Genomic DNA, 17948 nt, shown 5'->3' on the forward strand with positions numbered 1-17948 from the left:
TGTGACGTCAATATAACAGTTTTTTTGGCCGTTTTTGTGAGTCGTAGGGAAGCCATCATTTATTTAGACTGTTGTGACTCAAGCATTTGTATCAGGAGGTTTTGCTTTCGCATCATATCTGCATGGTGGTTGTCATAAATGACATAAACTCCATCATGCCTTTTTGCAGGGTGTACATCATGGCTTCTATTTACCTTTCATTTTGTTCTGAGGGCTGATTATTTGCAAGACTCGGTGTACGTTGTTGGAGGTGTTCGGTTGCTTGTTTGTGTAGTTTGGGCTGAGGGCAACTGGTCAGTTTTTAAGGCATTTGTAAACGTTACTTTGGTGTTAAAAGGGACGTACCCGGAGGCAGTTCTTGAAGCCTGGGTGGGAAGATTTCTGGGTTTGTGTTTGATGGGGCGAATGTGGGCATTTAGTGGTTCGTAGCTGGAGACGACTCTTCAGCTCCTTGGAAATTGGGAGGCCTCTGTAGTTTTCTGTGTGATTGCCACCACAGTTTCCTTTTCTCGCTGGTTATGTTCTTGTTTGCTGGGCAGTGTACAGAGGCGTGGAGATCTCCAAAAAATACGCATACAGTGCGCAGTGTACAGTAAGATCGGGTGTAGCCGTATTCTAGATATTTTAGGTATTTTTTTTTATTAATTTTGTTTCTTATTATTTGAGAATAATTAGGAAACTCAAACTATAATAGTGCTTTCATCGCACTTAGCGTCTATTTCGCCTTATTTGGAGACTTTTATACATTGATCTGTTTGTAAAACGTTCACTACACAGGCAAATCGATGGCTTTTCGCGGAGCTTTCCGAATCTTTTCAGATAACTAATCTCGATTTGAAAGAATTTACAATTTCGGGGACCTAGCTTCAGTTTCTTTCCTTTTTTCGGAACAGTGCTAGACCGCGCGCTTGTGGTTTAATTGGCCGAAATTACCTGGTGTCGATGACAGCCCAGGCTAGATTGGTATGACCCGAGTCATAATCTTTTCGCGGAAATAGTCGAAGCGGTCCATCAAACCTGCCCATTTTAAGCGAAAGTCAAAGGGGGGTCCTCATCTCGAATCGACTACAGGTTGCTCGATTGGCTTCTCGAGGTGCGGCAGGGCGTCAAGGAGGTTGAAATCAAAATTCAAGGACATCAAGGTAGGTGCGGTGAATGAGGGGGCGCTGTAGTAAATGGGGATCACGGGTTGTTACTAATAAAAGGACAAGAAAGAACGCTATAGTCGAGTTCCCCGACTATCTGATACCCGTTACTCAGCTCGTGAAGTTACAAAGGAGAAATTTTCACACTGACAGTTTTTGGTGGTTTGTGGGCGATAGAGTGGGTGTGGCCAAAAGATTTTTGGCAAATGAAGGAAAATTTACAAGACTAACGTGCGTTCTAACAAAACTAACAAAAATGTGAAAAAATATCAAAATATTTTTGAAAAGTGTGGGCGTGGCAGTTTTGGGTGGTTTGTGGGCGTTCTAGTGGGCGTGGCAACGTGAATCGACAAACTTGCGCTGCGTCTATGTCTCCGGAGTCTGCATGCTGAATTTCAACTTTCTAGCTTTTATAGTTCCTGAGATCTCGACGTACATACAGACAGACGGACATGGCCAGATCGACTCGGCTATTGATCCTGATCCAGAATACATATATTTTTTATGGTCGGAAACGTTTCCTCCTGCTTGTAACATACTTTTCAACAAATCTATTATACCCTTTTACTCTTCGAGTAATACGTACTCAGAGTCCGTCGCAACGGGTAATTCAATTCGCCGAACACGGTTCTGCCAAGGCGTTCCAGTTCTATTGCTAGTCCTTTAAGGACTCTCGAGGTTGCGTTCTGATGGTGAAGTACACGCGCATGGCTAACGTGAGGGCGCTGTACTAGAGGCGGTAGGGTTAAGCTAAAACGCTTTGCACTCCCACGCACTTCCTGCACATTTTCCTTTCAAAACACTGGTATTCTTCGTTCATGTCGGGATTCATGCAGGACGTAACACCACACCTGACACCATGGTAAGGAATTGTCGGCCTAGGGAGTACCGACTTCGCTACGGAAGAGCGAGCGTAGATAGATAGGTGTGTTTGCTACGATCCCGTTAATGCCCTACACCCTGCCAAGATTGAACGCACTCGAGTTTCTTGGTCATATCTCCTGGAACAGGGCGCAACGTCGTCTGTAGATAAAGAGTTCGACGAAGAAGACTAGAAAAAAAGGGAAAAAACCGTACAAGAGAATCCAAAGGAACCATGCCCTATAGGTTTGCCACCGCGTTAGCATCGACAGTATTTTTAGTAGTTCAGACATTATTAGACATTTAGTAGTAGACATTATCTCCCAAAAAATTTGGTTACAACTAATGTAATAATACTATTTCGAAACATTTTTCAAAAATGTGAGCGTGGCAAAATCAGAATACAAACGTCTCTGGACTGCATGTCTAACATTACAGCTTTTATAGTTCCTGAGATCTAAGGACGTTTATAAGGACGGACAGACAAATCTTTTACTCTACAAGTAACGTGTTTAATAAGGAATGCAGATTATCAGTAGATTCACAAAGTTCTAAATGCTTTAGGATACGCGTAACGATCCAAAAATTTCAATCTGAACATAATGTTGTACACCTTAATAATATCGTAGCCATTTGACAAATACCATTTTACAAAGCCCACTTGTTCGCAGAAGCGGTCAATAATACTCTAAATGAGCTTTCATATGAAACTTAAAAAAAAAATATGTAAAATGTTATTAATATATAAACAAAAAAAGAGACAAAAAGATAAAACTATTTCTTTATTTAATCTGTGGATTAGACAGATTTTTGTAGGTGTGAGCTTTGCACAGCAAAGTCGTAATTAGAATCTGCATGTTCAATTTAGAATTTCTAGTTTTAATAGGTCATATTTATATTGACTCGGCTGACCAACCAAATACAATTATTAGGGTCGGAAGTCTTCTTTGCAGCGAATCAGATATACTTGATATTACTCTCTACTCTACGAATAATGGGTAAAACTATATGGTATAAAGCGTACCTTTTTTATATATCTATAGGAATGATTGAGGGAATGAAGGCGGATTCCAAAAGAGGACGGCCAAAGGAGGAAAATACGATATAACGACGAGACGACGAAAATAATTAGCTGCGAATTGATCTTCAATAACTAGATCTAAGTAAATTGGCGACACAACGATCTTACCCCATCCGGAGTTTAATATGAAATAAATGAAGATATTTGAAATAGTCATACTATATACTTCTTGATTTTATACCATGATCACTACCCTAGGAGGTATGTGATATCGTCGCCCGATTTTATGATAAAGTATATATTATATATGACAATATTTTCTTATAATTTCTTGATCATACTACTGTATATTTAAATGTCCACTTATATCAATACAAAAACGATTTTAAAAACGATATAATTTTAAGTAAAACGGACCCGTCCCGCCGTTAATTAATGCTGATCAAGAATAGATATACTTTGTAAGCAGAAATAACACATATTTTTCACTTTTTGCAACCGTTTTAATGAAGTTGTATCAATGCTGGTACTAATGCTGGTTTATCGCACATAATAATATTGAGATATCGTTCCCTTCATCCCAGCGAAAAGCGTCGTTTAAAAAGAAGAAAATTATCGACATAAAAATAATATTAATAATCAAAACTAGCCGCGAATTATTACACAAACAAATTTTCACTTTTTGTTCATTTATACATATGTATATGCGTGCACTTTATGACTACGGGCTCTTGAAATGTTTTAAATTATATTCCGTGCAAATATCTTCTTATTTTTTTAACCGGTACACAATCTTTTAAATTTCTTGATTTTAAAAATGCGCGAAAACATGGTGCTCTTATGCTTGAAAAGGCCCGCATGAAAAAATGCAAAATGTATTTTTGGTAAAACTGTGAAGCTGTGCATAGGGCTTAATATAAAATTATAAATTTATGTGCTTATCAAATGACTTATGAAATAATTATTAATTAATTTATAAACATAGACTGCAATAAAGACGACTACTAAAACTATCCATAATGGCCTTAACCATTAGGTTAATGGGGTCCACCATCTTTAAGCGAAATTTAAAAAAAAATAGCAAGTTACAAATACCGTATCTCAGGAATATATATTAGTATCTTTGTGTCATTCTTTCTTACTGTTTTAGATTAACGCATTATATATTTTTTTATTTTTTCTTACCTCTTCACACAGAGCAAGCATACGTCGCGTACTTTCCAGGGACTGAAACGAAAAATAAATTGTTACCACGTTTACAGACAATTTGTATACATAAAGGACGGTATATAAATGAAACTATACAACATATTCTTGTTAAGCGTATATTGACTGAGATAATGATGTTGATCAAGTATCAAAGTTGACATCAGTCTACCTAGTGACTACCAAAAAACATCGCAGTTGACGTCGGTCTAGAACTCTAGGGAAAGAATGTCAAGTTTTTGATGTAAGTCATCAAACAATCACAAGTTAATCATAATCTCAGATTTTACATTTTACCAACCGTTTACCTGGCATTGGCATTACAAAAAAATCAGATTCGGAAAACTAATTTATTAATTGACAAACTAAGACAAAAATGCATTTGAACGAAAAACCCATCCCGTTACATCCTGTTAAACATTTTTATACAATCTAGTGGAAAGAATTTAGTTTTAACATCGGCCTACCTGTACTTGACAATTGGAGAACAAAATTAAAACTGGAACTTAGGGCCAGCTCCGTCGGACCACGGAAGCCGCCGCTGCCGCTGGAAAGTCGTTGTAAGCAAACTTAAGCTTGCGCGTGTTAACTTGCATGCTCTTAAGCCTCATGTACAGGATTTTTATTTTATTATTAAAGTTTATATATGGTTTATTTATGATATAGAATACGGATTACCAAATGTAAAAGTAAAATATAAATTTTAATAAATTCTCGTCGAATTCAATTTTATTCTCGTCGTTCTTCGTCTGTAATCTTTCATGTTAAATCTTACGTTTGCGTAAAATTATATAGAAATCGTCATCATCAGGTGTAGACTATCGTTTTATTTATTTATAAGAGGGACTTGAGTGCAAATTTCATAAATATTTTCTGAAGCCCTTCAAGTCTATTGATATGCACAGTGGCAGTGGCATAATCCACCCTAGAACGGACGAAAGCAGAGTACAATGATAGACGCGAGTACGGATCTCTAAACTGCATGGTATTTCGCCTAACAAACCCAAACATTGCATACACAAGTTGAAGCTTAGCTATACTGCTGATTTTAGCAATTGGCCTGTAGTTGGAGGCTCCCTCCACAGTGGCAGTGGCATATTCCACCCTAGAACGGACGAAAGCAGAGTACACTGATAGATGCGAGTACGGATCTCTAAACTGCATGGTATTTCGCCTAACAAACCCAAACATTGCATACACAAGTTGAAGCTTAGCTATACTGCTGATTTTAGCAATTGGCCTGTAGTTGGAGGCTCCCTCCACCCAGCACCCTGGCATGATCCTGGAAATTTTCTATCTAGAAATAAAGATACCCTTAGATAATGATGACGGAAAAAGTATCCTAAGAGGAAGAAAAAAAAGCCCCAAATTCACCTTTTAAGAAAAGAGGCGGAGACTCCATCAATGTTGGGCTTAGGGGAATCACAAAAGTGCAATATTTCATCAGCAATGTCGTCATCAGTAATATTTAACGACTCAATATTGGTCAACAGCCGACAAAAAATTAGTAGAAAATGGGAAGCAAATAGGTTACAGATGCCAACGTCAGAGTTAGCTCATATGTTGCCATATGTCATCCCAGAAGGTATTGAAGAAGATTTTTTGGAAATAATAAAGCGCCAAAATGTGTTCGTCTTGAGACTATTTTCAACTTCAGAGATATATGATTATATAAGAACTTATTCAGGAACTCAAATAGCATTTTCTGTTGTCTGTACCTTTTCGCATAAACTGGAGAACCCCATTGGACAAACCTCTTATAAAAATTGCTTCTAAGATTTTGTAACTTCTGAAGGAAACTTGTAAGAATTAATTAAATGCTTAACAGATAGTAGAAAATTTAAAAACTTAATGTTAAAACATAATATGAAATATTAAATTCAGCGGGAGCAATTGCGAAGCTAAGAACAGAACTGGTATAAAATAAATAAATTAATTTGCGCGACACATTAAAAGCATTATTGATTTGGATCAGGACCATGCTATAAAAATCCACAATAACAAAAATTTCATTGGGCAGATGTAACGAACTGATTTTCTTATTTCTGCTCGCTACGAAATGCAACGGCTAGCTCAGAGATTTTGTTTGTTCGTCCCACCAAATTTATGATTTGTGTGATTGCCCGACCAAGAAGAAGACAGATTCTCAGATTTAAACCCCTTTTATTTAGCGTCACTTGCTGAACAGGATTCGGTGATTCTCGCCGCTGGATGCACGTCGTTGCTCCCTCGTCGTCCTTCCGTCGTACGCCTGCGTCACTGCCGACGGGGATCCGTACCGGCTCGCCTGGGGCTTAGGATGTTATGGGGCAGGGTGTATCGTCCGCGAGCTAAGCTAGCGCTCCACTCCGAACCACCGTGCGACCACTGACTCCACCGTCCCTTCCTGCGTGTGCCAGGCACTTGTTGCCCTCGCCGAAGGATAACCTGCGGGCTCGACCGGGGCTTAGGATGTTATGGGGCAGGGTGTATCGTCCGCGAGTTAAGCTAGCGCTCCTCTCCGAACCACCGGTGCGACCACTGACTCCACCGTCCCTCTGGATGCCCGCTTGACGCACTTGTGTTCCCGTTGTTTCACCGTCACTCGGTATCGACTCTTCGCATACTTCTTACCTGACCGTATGGCTTTATGGCCCTCGCGTACTTCTTCTTGACTGTCCCTGTGTGGCACTTCCTGAACCTGATCCGACCGTCTGGTCGCACGCCCGTGTCCGGACAGAGCGCCTCGCGCCCGTACTCTGCGCTTGCACGTATGACTCACGCGTGTTTAACTGACTGACTGTCCCGAGCTGCGCCGGCGCCGTCCCTTATATCGGCTGCGGGAATCCCGTTGTTTCCCTTTTGCACATGTCCCGTTAGTTCACGGTGTGTCCTCTTTGTGCTTGTCCAAAGTACGCACCGTTACCGTTCGACCTTTGTGCCCTTGGCTGGCTTGAGTCCAAGGTCCAGCGCGGTACCGTTAATTCACGGTCTCTCTGCTTTGCCGGGGTCCAAAGTCTATTATTTACCGTTTGACCTGACCGCCCTTGACTCCTCTCGCATTCCAGCCGTCTTCGCTGTTGCTACGCCGATCTCCTGCACCCGGATTTGTGGGGAGTTTTAAGACTCCTCACAGTACATTGCAAGGAACCATGGATGAGGAATGCGAGTTGAATGTCCATACGAAAGGGCGCAAATTCAAATCAACCGCCACAAATAATCCATCGGAGTCCTCCAAGTAATATGGGAGATGTTATCCATATGGGCCTGTTAAAGAGCAGCGTTGCTTCCAGGGGGTATATAAGAAGCCACAATAAACGAGTGGCCATCCGAGCCAGATACAGATACCGCCAACTGATACAAAATAGAAGAGTCCTCGAAGAGTTCTACGAGTGTATTACAAAAAGTACGGCTGCTGTGGTCTCTATCTTAACTTTGAAAATATTGAGATCAAAAAATTCTGCCGAGTTGAAGTTAGTGTTATGCCATGTTTCAACCATGTTAATGACATCGTAATCGGAGTTAGAGGTGTTTAGGAAGACTGATTCTGTCTTAGTTCTCATGCCAGCTATGTTTTGAAAATATAATTGTTGTTGTTGATGAAATATCTGCGGGTTCGTCGACGGAAATGGTATTGCATGAAAGAAAAATTGTAAGTTGTAATTGTAAATTGCTTTAGCTCAACGGAATGGGATCTGATCCTTGTTCGGTGCGCTGGGTTGCTCTAGGCTTTAAAATTAATTTCAACGGAGATCCACTGGCTACTAACGGATACGCAGCTGATGTGCTCCGAACGTCGAGTGTGCACGTATGGTTACACCTAGAGATCTCCTAGCCGATCCTCTAGCGCCAGGGTTCTGGCCAAAATCACTAGCGCGCGTTGTCGGCAACTGTCTTTTGCTGCCAGAAGCAGGATCGCTGACTGGATATCATTCACTTACGAACCTCATGACTATTTTACAAAAGCAACGCCAAGCGGCCGCTCAGGTCGAGAGTCAAAATCGTAAGGCAAAATACCAAAACATTTTCCAAAAGTGTGGGTATGGCAGTTTTGAGCGGTTTGTGGGCGTGGCAACATGGGTCAACAAACTTGGGCTGCGTCAATGTCTCTGGAGTCTGCATAATATCGACGTTCATACGGACGGACAGACAGACGGACGGACAGACGGGCATTACCAGATCGACTCCGCTATTGATTCTGATCAAGAATATATATACTTTATATGGTCGGAAACGGTTCCTTCTGCCTGTTACATAATTATTAACGAATCTAGTATACCCTTTTATTTTACGAGTAATGGGTATAAAAACCTGAATATACAGGTAAATATGTTAAAAGCTAACAATGCCTACAATTGCCGATTTATTCACTCAACTGTTGGGTCTTCTCGCAAGTGCAGTGAGTATTTTAAAAAATAACTTTTCCGATTCCGAAAGTCAATAACTTTTTTAATTTAGCCCCCGAGATTCGGAATATTGTACTCTGTAAATGACGAAGGCTTTTTTGGCTACGAAATTTCCTCTCTTATGAGCCTTATCCATGTTCTTGGCTGCCACAACTAGGTCTGCGTAATTGACAAGCGTTAGTAAAACTCCTCACTTCAAAAATCAATCATTGTAAAGTTCATTGCCCTCGTTAAGAATGGCGAATATCGCTCTGAGATGTTCATCTTACTTTTGCGCTTTAAAATCCATATTTTTGATGTTGTAGCACCGCGGTGAGCGTCGATACTAATTACTAACTGATTAATTTTCGAAATAATTACTTTTGTTTTTAAAGAAGAGTTCCGCGGTATAAATTGACAGTCAGATAAAAATTTGTTTTGCCAATCGGTAAACTAAGAAAACTTTCTCCACTCCCGTTCAAGCGCCTTAAAATTCTAACGCCGGATATCTAATAGTCGGGGAACTCGACTATAGCGTTCTTTCTCTACCTTAATGTCCATACTTTCAAAACAAGAGACAACGCTATAGTCGAGTTCCCCGACTATCTGATACCCGTTACTCAGCTATTCGAAGATGCGAAGCAGAGTCTTCAGCACATACAGTTTTTGGCGGTTTTGTGGGCGTTAGAGTGGGCGTGGCAAAAAGGTTTTTGTCAAATCGATAGAAATTTACAAGACTAATAAAAAAATGAAAAAATATCAAAACATTTTTCATAAGTGTGGGCGTGGCAGCTTTGGGCGGTTTGTGGGCGTTAGAGTAGGCGTGGCAACATGAATCGACAAACTTGCGCTGCGTCTATGCCCCTGGAGTCTGTATGCTTAATCTCAACTTTCTAGCTTTTGTAGTTCCTGAGATCTCGACGTTCATACGGACGGACAGACGGGCAGACGGACGGACAGACGGACGGACGGACAGACGGACGGACAGACGGACATGGCCAAATCGACTCGGCTACTGATCCTGATCAAGAATATATATACTTTATATGGTCGGAAACGCTTCCTTCTTCCTGTTACATACTTTTCAACGAATCTAGTATACCCTTTTACTTTACGAGTAACGGGTATAAATATCAACTTCAAAAATTTAACTTCAATGAAGACATAAGTTATTTATGTAAATAAACGAGCTTTACAATTTAAACTATGTATTTTGTACAACATACATATGGAAAGTATTGTTTGGATATGCAGCCCGCAGCCAGCACCAGCTCATCATAAATTTGATTTATTTTATTTGTATCATTCTTGTACATTGCTCTGTGCAGCAATAGATTTTGCATTCCCCTTTATGCAATGTTCCTCTCTCCCAATAGAGAGCGAGCACAGTTGTTAAATCTTTATCTTGTGACACTTGCTCATTTGTATTCTGCATAGCAAAGTCAGTGACAAAGTAGGTGTTGATCACACCGGTACTGCGTGATACACTTTTACTTTCAATCGGTTCGGTACGGCCACTGCCGCCGTTTTTATAAACTACAGCCCTATGTTGCAAAATCATATTGAAAATATAAATTGAAAACTGAAATGTAAATTGAAATATTAACTTTATCGTTTTTATAAATCAGTGAAAACGCCCATTGCCTCAACAAGTATATTAAAAATAATTTTTGTGGTGAATATTTAACTAAAATAATTTGTGTGTGCACTTTATGTTATTTTAAATTAATATTCGAGATATCCATAAATATCTATGCCCACACTTTTGATATTTCTTCACTTTGTGAAAATACTTTACGCCCACAAACCGCCAAAAACAGACAGTGTTAAAATATATCCTTCCTTTTCAAATCTGTGGGCGTGGCCGTTTCGGGTGGCTTGTAAGCGTTAATCATTTTATAAGGAGACTAATACCGATGTCTCTTATAGCTTGGGAACAATAAAACCTACAAATTTCTGATTTGCAGACCTTAGTGACGCTACGCAAGGTCGTTACAGAACGCCCACAATAGTATTTGGATTGTATTTATAAATTTAGAATAATATTTATATTTATTTTTTATTTTATTATATTGCTTGTTGAAATCTATCAATATATCGAAAATATTTCGACCTCGCCCATTCTTCTCGGAGACAGTGTTTTAATAAAATATATGACTTCATTAGAACTAAGGTTTGGTAAGAGCACTAACATTGTAATTTTTATCCAATTTGGGAAGTGAAGTTAAAACACGTTGTGTTTGCTGGGAAATTAAAATTTAAAATACGAGCAAAGCGAAATTGAATTGAGACGGTACAAATTTGCTTGAGTAAAACAAAATTTATTGCGCTGTCGCTCTCGACACAATATAATTTAAAACAAGAGAGCACGCTTTAGTCGAGTTCCCCCGACTATCTGATACCCGTTACTCAGCTGATGGAAGTGCAAAGGAGAAATTTCACCACTGACAGTTTTTGGCGGTTTGTGGGCGTTAGAGTGGGCGTGGCAAAAAGATTTTTGGTAAATCGAGAGAAATTTACAAGATACATATAAGCAAAAATTAAAACATTTGTCAAAAATGTAAACGTGGCAGTTTTGGGCGGTTTGTGGGTGTTATAGTGGGCGTGGCAACATGAATCGACAAACTTGCGCTGCGCTGCTATGTCTCTGGAGTCTGTATGCTTATCTCTATACTCCATACTTTTGAACGAATCTAGTATTCCCTTTTACTCTACGAGTAACGGGTATAAATATGCAATCATTTGCATTTAGCAACAAGATGATCCGAAGATATCGAAAAATATATTCAGCCGCAGAAAAAGGTGACAAACCAACTATTTATATTGGCTGGATGGGCTGAAATTAAATATGTAATTTTTGAATTAAATGCCTACAAATAAACACTCGACGAATTTTTTTTTTTTTTTAAATGCTTTGCTTTTATTTATTGAATCTTCTCATTTACGAGACTAACAATAAGTGTATCAAATCTTATACTATAACCTAACTAGGAGTCATGTAGACTGAGAAATATCGCGCTGCAATATTCCCTATGTTCGAAGGCTGTGCGAATTTCTGATGTTATTCTGTTTACTTGCTCTATAGTTCCGTGTTTTTCTCTGAAGCCAAATTGATGGGCTGGAATAATGTTGTGGGCCCCCATATATGGTTTTATGCGCGTTAGAAGGCATTTTTCGAATAATTTGGACAGGCATGATAGTAAACTTATTGGTCTGTAAGATGACGGAATCGTGTGATCTTTTCCGGGCTTCGGTATCATTATAATAATTGATTTTTTCCATTTCCTTGGATAGTAGCCGAGACTTATGATTCCATTGAAGAGTTTACAGATGACCTTAATAGCACAGTACGGAAGTTCCATTATCATTTTTGTAGTTATTAGGTCACCGCCTGGAGCCTTTTTTGGTTTTAGCTCCCTGATGACTTTTTTGATCTCGTTCGGCTGAAATGTAGTTGGCGTGGATTCAGTTTCGAGGTGGATTTGCGGAGGAACATAATCATTTGCTGCAGGGTTCGGCTGGAATACGCCTCTGAGATGTAAGGCAAATGATTCGGCTCTATCTTTGTCGCTGCGGGCCCAGCACCCTGAAGAATTCCTTATAGGGGTGACGGTTTGAATTGGGGAGCTTAGATTTGGGTGAGCCCTCCACAAGGGATGCTTTGTGCTAGTTGGCGAGAGTTTTCCAATATATTTAAGTTGTTAATTTTCAGCTTCTTGCTTCAGGGCCCGGTTTAGATTGCGGGTGGCTTCAGTAAGACGTTGCTTTGAACATGGCGATCTGCTGGTTTGCCACGCTCGTCGCAGACGCCTCTTTTCCAGAACCAGCTGTTCAATTTGCCGGTTGGTTTTGAACTTCTTAAATTCCCCATCCTTCCGTTTTGGGGTTGAGATCCTAGCTGCTGTGACGAGTACCTCTTCCAGTGCGGCGGTGGAGCAGTCGATGTCCGCTTCGATATTTAGTTGGGGAGTTAGCTCAATGTGGGAACTCACATACTTTCTGTATTTCATCCAGTTAGTGTTGTGCGACGTCAGCATGTGGGGGTGGTCCGCAATTTCTGGGCTTTGAAGAAGGCTTATCAACAAAGGCGAGTGGTCAGATGAGAGATCCGGTAGTGCTATGGCGCTTATTAGATTGCGTGGGATGTTTTTTGTCACCGCGAAATCAATTAGATCTGGGACCTTTTTTGGGTCTGCAGGCCAATATGTGGGGCTACCAGGGGAAACGTAGTCCAGTTTATTGCTCACCTTTATAAGTGCATTATACAGTTGCCTTCCCTTGGGAGTCACGAGGCGTGATCCCCAGTGCGTGTGTTTGGCGTTGTAGTCTCCTGCGGCTATGAAGCGATCCCCCAGAGTGTTGTAGAAGTCCATGAATTGACCTTCAGAGATATTAAATCGAGGTGGGCAGTAGACAGCGGCAATGCAAAGGTTGCCGTTTCCTGAGATCACTTTTATGGACGTGGCTTGCAGGTAATTTGTTGCAAACCTTTGATGAAAGTGGTGTTTGATGCGTTCTCTGATTAAGATGCCCGTTCCGCCGTGGGCCTTGCCATCCGGATGATCTGTGCGGTAAAAGGTATAGCCTCTTATATAGAAGTTATATCTCCCTGTGAGGTGCGTTTCAACCAGCAGCATGGCGTCGATGTGATTTACGTTTAGGAATTGAGTTATTTCAAGTTTATGCCGTGAAATACCGTTGGCATTCCACATGGATATACGTAGGTTAGTCATTTATTATTTGGACTGTTGTGCTACAAGCAACTGAATTACCATGTTCTGGTTCTGAACAAGGGTTTGCATGGTTGTTTTCATGAATGACATAAGTTCCATCATACTTTGTTGCATGGTGAACATCATAGATTCCAATTTGCTTTGCGGCTGCACTGGAACCTGCTGAGCATTTTCTGAGTGAGGCTGGGGCGGATTTTCCATGCCTGTTCTTAGTGCTTCGGCGTAGGAGATTCCCTTGGTTGTATCTAGCTGCCCAAAAGATGATCTGGCTGCCTTGGCGAAATGTTGTTGGTGCGTAGCTGTCGCTCGTCGCATGCGACTCTTCAGCTCCTTGTAGACCGCACAGCCTCTGTAGTTTGCCGTATGGTTTCCTCCACAGTTGCCACATTTTTTCATTTGGGGGTCTTCTTTGTTTGCGGGGCAGTTTACGGAGTTGTGGAAGTCTCCGCAGACCGTCCGAAGTGTGCAGTATGTCTTGGTGTGTCCATACTCTTGGCAGTTTGTGCATTGAACAGGGCCGTTGCGTTTGTGGGGTTCTTCCACGGTGATTCTTCGATGCAGTAAGAGCTGCAGCTTGTAGATCGGGTGCACTTCGTTTTTCTTTAAGGCTTTGCTATCTGGTTCGAGCTCTACCTTGAAAAGTGGTTGCGGTTTTTTGTTTCTGTTAACAATATTGCTAACATTTTTGGCACAGAAGCCCCTGGCCTTAAGGGCTTCCTGAATTTCGGAGGGGGTGACGTCAGGTTCTATACCTTTTAGCACAACTTGCAGTCCCTTGCTGCTTTTTAGTTGATAGGTGTAAAAGTTCTTTTTTGTGTCTTCCAGGTACTTAGACACAGCTCGGAAGTGTTCTTCGGACTTCGTTTGAACCTTTGTTTCGTGTATGTTCCCTTTAATAAGCGGAACAACATGGAAATTCTCGTCCCCGACCAGCGCAACAATTTTGTTGACCAGGGCGCTTGAACTTTTTTCCCTTATGTAAATAGGTGGGGGCTTAGGTTTCCTTTGGGTCTCCTGCCCCAACTCTGGTTGGTTGTTGTCCGCCTCTGCTAAGATGGAGAATCGGTTTTCATTGAATCTCCTCGTTTGATCGGTGCTTTTGTTGGTTCGATTGATCTTTGGTTTATTGCCAACCGTGTTGGGTGGACTAAGCTTGCGCTTAATCTGGATGTAGCGGTCCATACCGGTCTGTATAGCCGGGCCCGCTTGTTGCTTATCGTGGCTAACTGTTTTTGTTGCCATTTTATTTTGTTGTGCGGCCTTTGGGACCGAACTCGCAGTATTGGTAGTTGGTTTAATTATTGGTGGTGAGTTTACTGCAGAAATTTTAGCACTGCTTGTTGTTGGAGCTTCATTCAGCGAAGCCGGCGGTGATGGGGTTTGGCATTGGTAACTCCATGATGCGGGAGTTGGGGTGAGCAGAGAGGGTGAGCAAGAGCTGGCTCTCTTGCTGTCGACGGTCAGTAGAGTCGAGTTGCTCTTTGTCGACTTCTGATTTTGATCTATATCTCTAGTTGAGAAATAGGAGTAGCAAGCATTTCTTGGGTTGACGGAGCTTCTACGCTCATTCTTTTGATCGCTGCTCATTTTTTCGAGCTTGTTATGCGTGGCACTTATCTTATCAGCACTGGTCTTACGGTTGATGTGGCAACGCCACTCGCTCATGATCGCCCACCGAGATAAGTTGGCAGCGCTGTCAGCTGTTTTATCAGCTGCAAGAATTGCAAACTTATATATTTTGCTAACCACCTGCAACACGCGGTCATTCAGCACGCCTAGGTTACGCGCAGAACTATGGCACAAGTCCACCGTTTGTTTTTGCAGATTTGCCGCTAACACTGTTCAGCACAACCACGTTAAACGAGATTTTCGCGCAGCGCTATCGAAAGACGTCCGCTTCCACGAATGTGTAGACTTTCGATGAATTCGAACGAATTCGAAAACCTTTTGTTTTAAAGAGCCGCCTTTAGCTGGTATATGCTTATTTTAAGAAGTGAGAACGCTATAGACGAGTTCCCCTTCTATCTGATACCCGTGTAAGTGGAAGTGCGAAGGAGAGACTACAACAGTGACAGTTTTTGGCGGGTTGTGGGCGTTAGAGTGGGCGTGGCAAAAAGTTTTTTGGCAAGACTAACTAAATGTGGCAAAATATCAAAACATTTTTCAAAAGTGTGGGCGTGGCAGTTTTGGGCGGTTTGTGGGCGTGGCAAACATTTTATTTGCAAATCGAAAAATATTAACCCTAACAAAAATGTGAAAAAATATCAAAACATTTTTCGAAGTGTTCGGCGTGGCAATATGGACCAACAAACTTGCGCTGCGTCTATGTCTGACGTTCATACGGACAGACGGACATGGCCCGATCGACTCGGCTATTGATCCTGATCACAAATATATATAATTTATATGGTCGAAAATGCTACCTTCCGCCAGTTACAAACTTTTCAACGAATCGAGTATACTCTTTAACTCTACGAATACGGGTATAATTAACAATTTAAGAACACCGGAACTTCATGATGAAGCTAACCTTTTCGAATGTCACGAATCCCGATTGGATTACCTCGGGGCGTCGACTCTCAAAACGCCGAATCGGTAGCAGGCCGATGGACCTAGAGTTTAGTCTTCAGTTCGGGACCGATTCTTTGGCGGAGAGTCTCTCTAGTCGCCTACGTTGGACGTTGGAAACTTGAGGACATATGAAGCTGCAATGGGATTCATCGGGATGCCGTGCTCGATTAGTGTCCTAGCATTTAGTACGCATAAGGGTCTTCCTGATGTATTTTCGAATGGTAGTGGACTCGTCAAATAATGACGACGCTTTTTGTTGATTCTGGTTTTTTGCCTAGATGAATTTGAATGCCTTCTCCAGCTCCGTAAAGGCGCATTGTTGACCTACATTGACCATTGACTTCGTAGTCTTTTCAACGAAATGGGCCCGTCATAGTGTATTACAATCGGCCGGAAACAGCATTGTTTTGCGGTGAGATGGGCCCGACAATGGCCAAAACCGTGCCAAACAGCATGGCGATTAGGATACAGAAATCAGATTTTCCCTCTATAGGACTACGTCACATAAGACAGTAGTATTTGAAAACTATTCAGAAAACAGCTTAGGCATAAGTGCATCCGTTTACGCTAACCGTCCATTATCTTATACTTGGGGAAAACAAGACCAAATGCCGACAGGATTTGTTCCTCGGTACACAAGTTGCAAAACGCCATAGTGTATGACATAAGAATTTATTCTTCTAGATGATCAACTTGCATTATGTGCCTTGGATAGCGACTTACTTCTCATTGACTGCTGTACGACATCTATGGCCTTTAAAGCTCGATGTCTTTCTGCAGTATTGCATAAGGCGTAGCGGTTGCGAAAAGATTGGCGTTGTTTCGCAGGTTTGTGGTAGGCACACATATCGTGTAGCTACTGTACCCATATATCAACAAGCTTTTAAAATAAAAACACATTGTAGCAATCTGTTGCAATGTGGACATAATCAGTCTAGCCCAAGGGCATGTGTAATGCGAGCACCCACTTGCTGGCCACCATGCATAATTGCATGGTAAGCTTTCTCACGCCGGCCAAGCGCTGACCGAATCCCTCTCCAGCGCCATTGCTGGCGGCAACTCCAGTATATAAAAGACTTTATAAAGTCGAGTTCCCCGACTATCTGATATCCGTTACTCAGCTAGTGGAAGTACAAAGGAGAAATTTCCACACTGACAGTTTTGGGTGGTTTGTGGGCGTTAAAGTTGGCGTGGCAAAACAATTTTGGCAAGTCGAGAGAAATTTACAAGACTAACATAAATATGAAAAATTATCAAAACATTTTTCAAAAGTGTGGGCGTGACAGTTTTGGGCGGTCAGTGGGCGTTAGAGTGGTCGTGGCAAAAACTTTTTTGGCAAATTGATAGAAATTTACAAGACTAATACAAAAACAAGAACGAACGCTATAGTCAAGTTCCCCAACTATCTGATACCCGTTACTCAGCTAGTGGAAGTGCGAAGAAGAGTCTTCAACACTGACAGTTTTTAGCGGTTTGTGGGCGTTAGAGTGGGCGTGGCTAAATTGATTCTGAAATCGATTGATATTTACAAAACTAATACAAAAATTAAAAAATATCAAAGCATTTATTAAAAGTGTGGGCGTGGCAGCTTTGGGCGGTTTGTGGGCGTGGCAAGGTGAATCGAAAAACTTGCACTGCGGCTGTCTCTGAAGTCTGTATGCTGAATTTCATAGTTCCTGAGATCTCGACGTTCATACGAACAGAATGACGGACAGACGGACATGGCCAGATCGACTCGGGTATTGATCCTTATCAAGAATATATATTCTTTATATGGTCGGAAACGCTTCCTTCTGCCTGTTACTCTTCGAGTAACGGGTATAACAATTATATAAACATATTTAAGTGGAGTGATTATAAACGGGAAATGCTGTCTACTGGCTTTCACGAAACTCTCAGACTGTTTTGTCCTTGTAGTAAAAAAAGTTGGTCAACAGACGTTTTCTTCTTATAGTCTCCAAAAACCTTCTCAACGAAGTGCGAAAACGAAAGGCGGTGCTTTGGCAGTAAAGTAACATTTGTAAAGGTTGACCACCGTAGTGGTCAC

At 41.3% G+C, this 17948-nt stretch overlaps 1 protein-coding gene across 2 annotated transcripts in view; it reads right to left on the minus strand.

Moving 5' to 3' along the window:
- Positions 1–17948, minus strand: part of LOC122625487 (synaptosomal-associated protein 25) — a 288237-nt gene that overhangs the window by 230685 nt on the left and 39604 nt on the right. For both annotated transcript variants that reach the window (XM_043805581.1, XM_043805580.1), the window contains exon 3: positions 4213–4254. In XM_043805581.1, the coding sequence (XP_043661516.1) occupies positions 4213–4254 (42 nt within the window). The remainder of the gene's footprint in view (positions 1–4212; positions 4255–17948) is intronic.

This window comes from Drosophila teissieri, unplaced genomic scaffold (genome assembly GCF_016746235.2).
Source record: "Drosophila teissieri strain GT53w unplaced genomic scaffold, Prin_Dtei_1.1 Segkk118_quiver_pilon_scaf, whole genome shotgun sequence".
Classification (NCBI taxonomy): domain Eukaryota; kingdom Metazoa; phylum Arthropoda; class Insecta; order Diptera; family Drosophilidae; genus Drosophila; species Drosophila teissieri.